The sequence below is a fragment of the Meleagris gallopavo genome, chromosome 15 (genome assembly GCF_905368555.1).
Source record: "Meleagris gallopavo chromosome 15, MGAL_WU_HG_1.1, whole genome shotgun sequence".
NCBI lineage: Eukaryota > Metazoa > Chordata > Aves > Galliformes > Phasianidae > Meleagris > Meleagris gallopavo.
This window is the reverse complement of record NC_139418.1, coordinates 224,824-235,149: the sequence shown is the minus strand read 5'-3', so window position 1 is coordinate 235,149 and position 10,326 is coordinate 224,824. Positions and strand designations below refer to the sequence as shown.

Sequence of the window (10,326 nt, the reverse complement as noted above, 5' to 3'; positions counted from 1 at the left end):
TTTGTTACAAAGTTATTTATTAGAATATTACATTGCACTTAAAAAATAAAGGAGGTCTGACCCACGCAAGGATCATCTTGGCTTACACAAAGGGTGCAGAGACAGACCTCCAATAAATATAAATAGTATGTACAATTTATCTAAAATAAATATATAATTTAAAAGGAACATTCTCTTGTTAAATAGCTGTTACCCTCCCACCCCTCCTGTGCCTACGGAAGCCTCGAGCCTGCTCTCCAAGCCTTTCACAGTTTGTTCCCCTGCATGCACTGCGGTGGGCGGCCCCAAGTCGCTGGAGAGCCCCACGCGGCCGGCTCTGCTCAGAGCCTGCCCGAGAGCATTGCTCCCAGCCTCCTCCACCTGGAGGTCGCCGAAGCTCCCTGCAGTGGCACCGCTGCCTGGCAAGCCCCAAAGCGGCTCCGTCCTGCTGTGCTGCAGGGTCCCAGGGACGGGGCTAGCTCTGCGGCTCACATCTTCCAGGAGGTAGAACTGCATCAGTGCCAAGCCCTGAAATACAGCATCAAAGAAACGGTCACAGCCTGGCTATGCACTTAGTGCTTCATCTAACACATAGGATTTGGAGCAGAGCTGAGGCAGGCTGGTGGCACCCCAGCACCCGGTGATCACTGCCACATAGGAAGAGCACACCCAGCCACAGTGACAGAGAAACGCCATGGGGCACTCCCATGCCCAGCTGCAAGGCATTAAGTTGGAACAAGTAATGAGCAAAGAACAAGGGGGAGGGAAAAGGAAGCTTTTTATATATGTATATAAATAGAGGCAATATCTAAGGAGGGGAAATGACTCAGAGGATCAGACAGGGTACAGAACAAATTGTGGGGGGGCAGCGGGGAAGGCAGGGAAAGCAGTTTCACTACTGCTAAATGTCACCAAACCATGCAGCAACAGGCCCAAGGAGGGACGTAAAGAAGGCGGCAATAGAATCATAGAACCCTTAGAATTGAAGGACCCTCTGAAGGCCATCTAGTCTAACTGCAATGCATGGGGACATCCACAGCTCCATCAGTTTGCCCAGGGTCTGATCCAGACTTGTCTTGACAGTCTCCAGGGACGGGGCATCAACCACGTCACTGGGCACCACCATCACTGTAAAAGATGTTTTCCTTATATCTAACCTAAATCTCCCCTCTCTGAGCTTGAAGTCATTTTCCCTTGTTCTATCACCACAGACCCTGCTAAACAGACTGTCCCCTATTTTACTGTAGCTCCCTTTTAGATAATGAAAGGTCAGGAATATCAAAAGAAAGGGGTTTGAATGAGAAGCAAAGATGGCTGGGCCCAAGCAGGACAGCCTAGGCTCTCAGGCTACCAAACACATCAAGCTCATGCCTGGCTCTAGCACAGGATCACACAGTGGTCCCAGCCAGCAAAACAAGCAGAGCTCCCAGCACGCAGCAGTACCCCAGCCCCACCGCAGCCCCATGTCCAGCAAGGGCTCACCTCACCAGCACCTGGCATCTTCAGTGATTCACAGTGATGCCCAGCTTTATTTTTTCTTCATTTTCTACATCATAGACACCCCTCTTGTGACACCTGTGAGGCCAAGCAGAGATTCTCAGAGAATGGAGCAGCCGCCCCCACCACTCCTACATGCAGCCTTCCTGGGGACATGGCTCCAGCAGCACAGCCCCATTCCACCCACCTGAACATCAACAAGGCTGTGATGATGACAAGGCACAGCGAGGACAGGACCACTGCAACAACAGCGAGCGCTGTGGTGTGGTCATACGTGCTTGGGGGATGCTCTACAGGCAGCAAGAGGCCATGGCATCTCTCTCCATGATATCCTGGCTGGCATCTGGGGGGAAAAGAACAGATTTTAAGAATGGTGGTGGCCAAGCAGTGGGATGTTGGGTCCCTTACACCTAAGCACAAAGAAAGCTGCCTCTGTTCAGCCCTTGCTAGCACCCTACCCATTCCCCACAGACCCTACCCTGAACTTTCAGATCTGGTGGCACCACTGCCTGCTGATACTGGAAAGTTCTGCTGCTTCTGCATCCATATCCCAAGCATCACGTGAAGACTCTTGGCAAGGTCAGTTTAAGTCTCAGAGGGACAGAGAGTAGGGACACAGGAGAACCCAGCAGGCTGCCATAAGCAGGTTTCTGGAGCACACAGCAGTGGGCTGTGTGAGTCAGGTTGCAGCATGTGGGAGAAGAAAGCCTAGGGCTCAGTGCTTTGCTTGGAGCAAGGTTTCCCCTGCTCTTAGCCAACAGGCAGGTGGGAGGTTGCTCACATACCAGAAATAATGATCCTCGTCAGAGCTGTGGGGCAGCCACCCAAGCCCTCCCTGTGAGCCAAGGCATGCCAGTGTGACCAGCTGGATGCACCCAGCACCCACCCAGCACCACCAATGCTGTGCAGTGCCAAGCAGCAACATCAGCTCCTCCCTACATCCAGCTGTGCTGCCTGGGGCACAGCACCAGGGCCTCTTAACACCACTGCATGCCAACACTCCCACTCATGCAGTATAGCTGGGCACCGTGCCTCCAGCACTCCACCCAGCAGTACCCAGCCTCAGCCCCAGGATCTGCCAGAGGGAACAGACATTAAGAAGAGCCTGAGACAGAGTTGGCATAACTGAAACCAGCTGTGATTTGTGTGCTCCAGCCACCAAGAGCACTGGCCAGGCAAGCAGCCACAATCTGACACCAGTCACAGACATGAGGCCTTGTTACAGAAGGGATGGGGCTGTTTTTCCTAAGGACATCCCAGAGGTGGGCTGATGCCAGCACCAAGGGTGGAATATCCCTAACATCTGCATATCTCTATATGTCCCCCTTTGGCCTCTGGAACTAAGGGAACACCTGCTAGGAAGACAATGTGGTTGTCCCAGCCCCATGTGCATTGGCGCTGCTGCCTGCCTCACAGCGGAACAAGAGCCCCAGCTGATCCTGGAGCAGTCCTGAGAGCCCTGTTGAAGGGCCCAACAACAACTTTCTGATGGTCTCCAGGCACAGAACTCCAAGCTGTGCAGGCCCTGATCCCCACAAACCACCAGGCGTGAGAGCTGCTGGGCACTGTAAGCCAGGGAACTATTATCTTCCCTGGGCTCCAAGCTGGGTGGCTCAGGGGATTGATAGCAAAGAACAAAGCCTCTTATATCCGCCAGCTCAACCTCTGCCCACGTCAGCAGGGATCAGGCGCACACCCTTGGCCACCTCCTGAGGCAGCAGTGCTGGGTCAGGTGCCCAGGCAGTGAGCAAACTATTTCTCCTCTCTGCTTGCCTCCTCCAATTCCTGCTCTCCACCTGCACCCCCCCCCCCACAGGGTGCGAGAGAGAACACACACACCCTTGTTCAGACACAGTCCCATCCCTCAGGGCTAGAGGGCCATCAGCACACAGCTTTGTCAGAGCATCTCCCAAGAAGCTGCCTCCATCCCGTCCGCTTAGGCGCTCAGTGACTTCTCTGGGCCTAACTACAGCTGAAGGGAAGTCAACTTCCAGGCATCTGCCAGTAACTTGGCCCCCACAGCGATTTTGCCTCCTCCAAACTCCACAGCCTCTGCTGAGCTCAGCAAGAGCTGATGGACTGACACCCTGCAGGCAAGGGGTGCTGGAGCTTCCACCCTAAGGACAGATGGATTTTGGCAAAGCCATGGTTGCTTGAAGGAGCAAATCCAGGCCAAAATTTCTCAGTGTTCTTCCAGCTGCACAGTGTGCAGAGAGGACACGGAGTCAGAGCAATCCCTGCACAAATGGGGAACAAGCACTAAAAATATCCCGTGCTCTTCCTTTGCGCTGCCTGGAGAATTCAAGGAACAATGACAAGGCTTCCCCGGCATGCAGCACTCACTCACATGCAGGATGGAGCACCCAGCTCTCTGATGTATTTGCATTCACCATGAATGCAGAAATCCTTGTACTTCCGCAGGCATGGGTCTCTCTTCTTCCCCAAGCCTTTTCCTTTTCTTCTTTTATTCCCATTCCCCTTCTTCTTGGGAGTAACTGGGCCTTGAGGCTTTGACAGGAAGGCAACTGAAAAACAATTTCAAAAGGAGAAAACATCGGTCACCTCAGTTTGTCATTTAAAGACAAGGCAAAGCAGCAAAGCCTCAGTGGCTGTGGCCAACTCAAGCCTGGCATTTGTGCAGCCTTTTGTTTTGTCTGCCCCCAAGCAGAGGTTTTTCCATCTTTCCAGTTTTTCACAAATATCATGGCCTTTCTGATTCATACAAATAATTCTAAAGGAAATAAAGGAGCAAGTAATCAAGAAACCAGGGTAAAAACAGAGCTTTATGCATCTCAAATGTTGCCATTATGCCCACCAGTTTCCACTGAACACAGACACACACACACACACACACACACACACACACACACACACAAATTGCTAATTGAGCCGTTATCTGGCTTTTATTTCCCTAGCCTTTTATAAGAGTCCATTCATGGCCCTGAGGGATGCTCCTTCCTGTGGTTACAACCATGCTTGCACACAGGACAAGAGCAGGATTAAAAGGGCAAAGCCAGGTCAATTTTTGGTTTTGCAAAACCAAGCAAACAGCAAAGGAAGCATTCCTATGAACTGTAGAGGTATTCTTTAATAGCAGGGCAGAAGCTGGTGGGGTTTGGTCTGAGGCCAGCTCCCTGCCAGGCTGATGGGAACTGGAGCACTAAGTTCCTTGCACACTCCCTACAGACACGGGGCAAACCAGCAACATACTAGAATAACTTAAGATGAGCAGGTGCCGGAGTAAGCCCCTCAGGCAGCCTCGCAGGCTGCCGATAACAGAGGGCACTCACTGCTTAGACAGGGACTGCTCAACTCTCCCTGAGCACTCTGAGTACTCAGTAACCACAGTGACACTGTGGAAACAGGAGCTGAGCGCTGTGCTAGCTGGGGAGGGGACACAGGGCAGCGGGCAGTACATCAAACCAGCTGGTTCCATGCTCCTGCCCAGCAGATCCCTCACACAGCAAGCCCTCGGCAAGCTCCTCCTCCCCACGCATGAGCCTCTGGTGCTGCAGAACTCCATCTGCACGTCTAGGAAGTCATTGCGCAACTTCAACATCCTTCAAGGATGAAGAAGGAAACTGATACACCAGGAAACCAGGGCTTGGAGAAACCCCCAAGCGCAAGGGAGGTACCAGGCTGCAGGCAGCTCTTCTAGGGCAAGGGTTGTCCTCTCACCTCCAGACACCCCACTGAGGGCCTCTGCTGTCATCATTCCCATCCCAGGGCTCTGCCCTGTGTTGGAAGTCAGAGGTGGAAAAACTGCTCCAGCCTAGGCATGTAGGGGGATACCAACAGCATCCTTGGTGTTTTGGGTCCAGGGGGGCTGCAGCAGGGGGTTGGAAGGGAACTTCAACATCGCGCAGACTTGTTTGCTCAATTTGAGGTGCTGAGGGAGCGCTCCACAAGGCTACTGCTGCCCTCAGAGCCACCAGCACTGGTGGGATGCGTGGAAGAGACCACCTCACTGCCCCTCACTTCCACACTGCCCCCCCGGGGGTAGGGGGAGATCCCCCAGAGCTTCCCAGGGCCGGGTCTCCTACGGGAGGGGGCTTTGCTCAGCTCGGCAGAGCTCACACTCAGCAGAGGGCAGAAAATCGACGAGGAGGGAACAGGGCAGAGCAAGGTGAGGGTGACCCACGCGGGGTTGAGCGCACACCGCCATGTGCCGGGTTACCGAGCTCCGGGCCGGGCAGACGCGGCTCCCCTCATCCGCACGCAGCCCCCGGGACGCTCCCCGCCCCCAACCCGGGGAGAGGAGCGGAACGCGGCCGCTCGGAGCGCTCTACAGCGGGAGGCGCCCCCGCCACCCCGGCCGAGACTCTGCGCTGACGAACCGGGGGCATAAAAAGCAGCCGCGCGTGGGCGGCGGTGAGTCACGGCGGTCCCCCGCCGCCGGGGTCGCGCTCGGGAAAGCGGCTCCGGCCCGCCGACCCGGGGCTGCCCCGGCACGGCTCTCCCCTCCCGGGCCGAGCTCGGGCCGCCACTCGCCTCACCCGGGAGCGCTCGAGACCTCCGGCACGGAGCGAAGGGCCGCCGGAGCCCGACGCGCAGCCCCGAATGCCCCCGACGGCGCTCCGCGGCCGCCGCCAGATCCGCCCTCCACTCCGGCCGAGGCCCCGCCGGCAGCTCCGCTGGGCCCCCCGGGAATCCCTCGAGACCGAAGTCCCCCCCTCGCTCCCTCTCCCGCTGCCCACGCGTACCTCTCGGCAGTTCGCTCAGCGCGTCCCCCGAGGCCGCTCCGCCGCTCTCCTTCTCCGCGGTGCCCTCCAGCAGCGGGGCCGTGGCCGGGACCGACGCCACGCCGCCGTCTTCGTGCAGCAGCACCTCGTTGTAAAGCGCCTCGCCGTGCGGACCGTCGCGGCCGAACCCGCCTAATGCCGCCGAGCACACTGCGGGGGGCGAGGCGCGGTGAGATAGGATGAGATGGGACCGAACGCACCGCACCCCTCGCCCGCTCCCGGGACCCCCTGAAGCCGGATCCCAAGCTCCGCACCTGCCATCAGCAGCGCGTGGATCAGCACCGCCCGCCCGTCCATGGCCGGGCACAGCGTCCCGGCAGCCGCACAGCTCAGCCCCGCTCCGCAGCAACTCTTCGCCCGCACGGCCCCGCCGCGGGTAGAAGGCGGTGGGGCGGGGCCGGGCGGGGCTGGGGGCCGCCCCTCCTCCGGGAAGGGCTGCTCCGCGGGGCCGCCTCCGTCGGGGTTTGCTGCGGTGCGAGGAGCCGCAGGATGCTCACTGGAGCCTAATACTATCGTGGAAAGCGGTCTGGAGAGGAGCGGGGCTCCGCTAAGCGCCGCCCGCGAGGTGTTGGAAGCAGAACACAACGGCACGAAACTGAAACCTCCTCCTTGGCACTGGCACTGGGGCTGGCAAGCATTAGAGGACTAGCGATAGGACGAGAGGTGAAGGCCTCACGTTGCACCAGGGAACGCTCAGGTTGGATATTAGGAAACATTTTTTTGCAGAAAGCATGGTGATGCACTGGCACAGGCTGCCCAGGGAGGTGGTGCAGTCACCATCCCTGAAGGAATTCCAGAAACATGGAGATGTGTCACTGAGGGATGTGGTCAGTGGGCACGGTGGGGACTGGTCAATGGCTGAACTCAGTGATCTTAGCAGTCTTTTCCAACCTTTGTGATTCTATGATTCAGCTGTGTGACTCTTTCCCTGTTACCACTCAGTGTCTATGGGAGACAGCTCTGCATGCCAGCCTGCAGAGGTAATGGAGAGGACATAAATGGAGAGTATGCAAATGGCCACGGAGAGGCTGAAGGGGCTGGAGCACCTCTCCTATGGGACAGGCTGAGAGGGCTGTAGTGTTCAGCCTAGAGGAGGCCCAGGGGATATCTTATCAGTGCCCATAAATACTTATAGGAGTGCATACAGAGGACAGAGCCAGGCTCCTCTCAGTGTGTCCAGTGTCTGAACAGGAGGCAAAGAGCACACAGTGCAACACAGGCGCTTGCCTCTGACTGTCTGGCAGCACTGCTGTGCTGTGCAGGTGGCAGAGCGCTGGCACAGCGACTGGAGATGCTGTGGGGTCTCCTCCTGGGAGATCGCTGAAGCTGAATGGATGCTGAACACTCTGCTCTAGGTGGCCCTGCTGGGGCCTGGCTGGGCCAGATGAACCCAGAGGTCCCCACCAGCCTCAGCTCCCTGTGACTCCATGGAGCCACCTCTGTGCCTGGATGCTGGGGCCATTAACCATGTGGACCTGTGGCTTCCCCAAATGATGTGGCATGTCAGCAGGTTGCCTTGGCTACTGGCCCCATTGCTCCAGCAGTCTGTGTCCTCTACCACCCTGAGAACCACTTTGGGTTGTGTTGTGTTTGGCATTACTTTCATCCAAGGTGACAGGCCAGAAAACACTGGTGATGCCAAACACTTGGCAAGTGCAGTGGTAGGCATCATTCCAGGTCGCATTTGGCATGGCCACTTGCCCTGCACTGTTCTTGGTGGTAGCTCAAATTCTCAGGCCCAAAACCCTGATGCCAGTTTCGGTTTCACACAGCACAGCAGCAGCATGATTAAATATTCCTGTGATTGTTGTTGTCTCCAAGCAATACTGCAGGATTTGGTAACCCCCTGGCTCACACCCTCTGCTTTGCTCAGACCTGACTTATGAATTGTTTGCTGGATGGTTTTCCTTCCGGCTCCTCTGGGCATCACCAGCCTTTAAGAATTTGGCACAAAGGCAGCACAGGCAAGACGAGTGTGTTACTGCACGGCAGCTCCTGCCGTGCTGACCCTCCAAGTGACAGCACCTCCACCACTCCCGCACCTCCCTCCCCAGTCATGTCTCTGCCTCAGGAAGGAATTTTCTCCCCTGCCCATTCCCTGTCACCAGAATCTTCTAGGACGACCTTGTGCAGCTGAGGCATACAGGAGGAGGTGCATTTGAATTACCTGGCAGAGTGCAAAGGCAGCGCCGAGGTCAGCAGAGGTGCCGCTGTGCCCTTGGAAGTGGCTTTTGCTCCAGGTGGCCCACGCAGCCGAATGGGGCACTTGCTGGGCCTGGCAGGACAAGAGTGCTCCCAGGTGCTATTCCTGGCCCTGGGCTAGTTCCAGTGTCCTTGCAAACACTTTTCCCTCTGCACTGCTCTTCAACCGCTCTTTTCTCTATCTGATGTGTGAAAAGATCTTTTGCAGACAGAGGGAAATGGCTGAAAAAACTGGCTGTTCCGGAGGAACCACAGCAGCGGCCAAGCTCAAAGATACATCAAATACATTGAGTACACACTCTGGGAAAGATAAAGAAGTTTACAGTTCCCTTTTGGTTCCTTGCAGCCCCATATTGAATACAGCAAATCCGGAGGCAAAACCACTTGTGCATTCCACGCTTCCGCTTCCCTGGGGCTGCTCTGGGAAGGTCCAGATGAGGCAGGCACCACGCTGGGAGCAGCTCCATGGCCTCCGCTGTGCTCGTGCCCAGGTGCCAGCCTGGTCCCACTCTGCAGCCAGCAGCCCCTCAGCCTGGCAGCCCTTCAGCCCCGCTGGCAGCTGCACACCGCCCAGCTGTGCGCCCTGGCACACTCCTTAGGAAAACGCCGTTATCGCAGAGCAAACAGCGCGGCTGTACGCAGAGTGCAGCTCGGGTGGCAACGCGGGTGACTGAGTTCAGCCCCGAGGGCAGCGCTCAGCTCCCTGAGACGTGGCAATCGAGCCGTGGCAGACGGAGAAACGGGAGAAAAGGGCCAGCACTAAAACAAGGGCAAAGTGGGGGTGGACAGACGGGGGCGCGGCACACAGCAGGCGGGTAGGACGGCTGCACGGGGATCCTGGCGGAGCGGGGGTCCGCTGCCCCCGGGCCACCCGCGCCCAAGCTCCTGCCGCGCCCAGGAGCGCCCCGCGGCGCCCGCTGGCAGCCGGCTCCCCCCGGGCTCCCTCCTGCGGTCTCTCGCGGCCATCGCAGCCTTCAGCTCCGCCGCCTCTGCCCGACTCCTTCCGGCAGCTCCAGGGCACGGCTTGAGCGCCGAGGGTACCGAGATGTCCATGCCAGCTTTGCCCCCGCAGGGTACCGAGATGTCCATGCCAGCTTTGCCCCCGCAGTGTACCGAGATGTCCATGCCAGCTTTGCCCCCGCAGTGACGTGTGCTGCTCCCTTCTCTGTGACTGTGGCAGGAAGGATCCTGGTGGGGTGGCACCATTCAGCACCTGCTGGTTGTTGGGGGCTGGGAGGAGCGGTGGGGTGCAGGCACAGAGCAGGGCAGGGGCGCTGGGCAGCTCTGGTTGTAGCCTTGGGATAAGCAGGGTTGATGGGGAGGGGTCCCATCTCGTCAGGGTGGGACTGAGTGCCTCATGGAGAAGTGGGCTGACCTTTCACTGCAACCTGGGGAGGGCAGAGGGAAGACTGAACAGCACATAGAATCATAGAAGCATCAGAGTTAGAAAAGGCCTCTGAGATCACCAAGTCCAACCGTCAGCCTGTCCCCACCATGCCCACTAACCACGTTCCCAACGCCATGTCTACATGTTTCTGGAACACCTCCCTGCACAGCCCGTGCCAATGCATTATCGCTCCTTCAGAGAACAAATGTTTCCTGACACCCAACCTGAACATCCCCAGCAGAACATGAGGCCATCACGTCTCATCCTGTCTCTTTTACCTGGGAGTGGAAACTGGTACCTTGCTACAACCTCCTATCATGGAGCTGCAAGGAGCAATGAGGTCTTCCCTGATCCTCCTCCAGTCTGAACAACCCTGGCTTCCTCAGTCGCTGCCCACAGGACTTGAGCTCCACATGTGAGAAGAGCTCCTGTCCTGCTCAGCACGGGGGGGCCTGGCACATCCCAGGGCTTCATGGGACCAGAGCCATGTCCCAGTCTCACCCCCAGCTCCAAGCCCAT

General features: G+C 57.4%; 1 protein-coding gene across 1 annotated transcript; it reads right to left on the bottom strand.

The window, feature by feature from the left end:
* Window positions 1–6,636, bottom strand: HBEGF (heparin binding EGF like growth factor). The gene is made up of 6 exons (XM_085236773.1): window positions 6,473–6,636; window positions 6,180–6,368; window positions 3,824–4,001; window positions 1,664–1,819; window positions 1,462–1,554; window positions 1–507 (listed from the first exon to the last, which is right to left on the bottom strand). The coding sequence occupies exons 1-5, from the start codon at window positions 6,513–6,515 to the stop codon at window positions 1,482–1,484; spliced, it is 639 nt and encodes a 212-aa protein (XP_085092899.1). The 5' UTR covers window positions 6,516–6,636; the 3' UTR covers window positions 1–507; window positions 1,462–1,481.
* Between the last annotated feature and the right edge of the window lie 3,690 nt (window positions 6,637–10,326).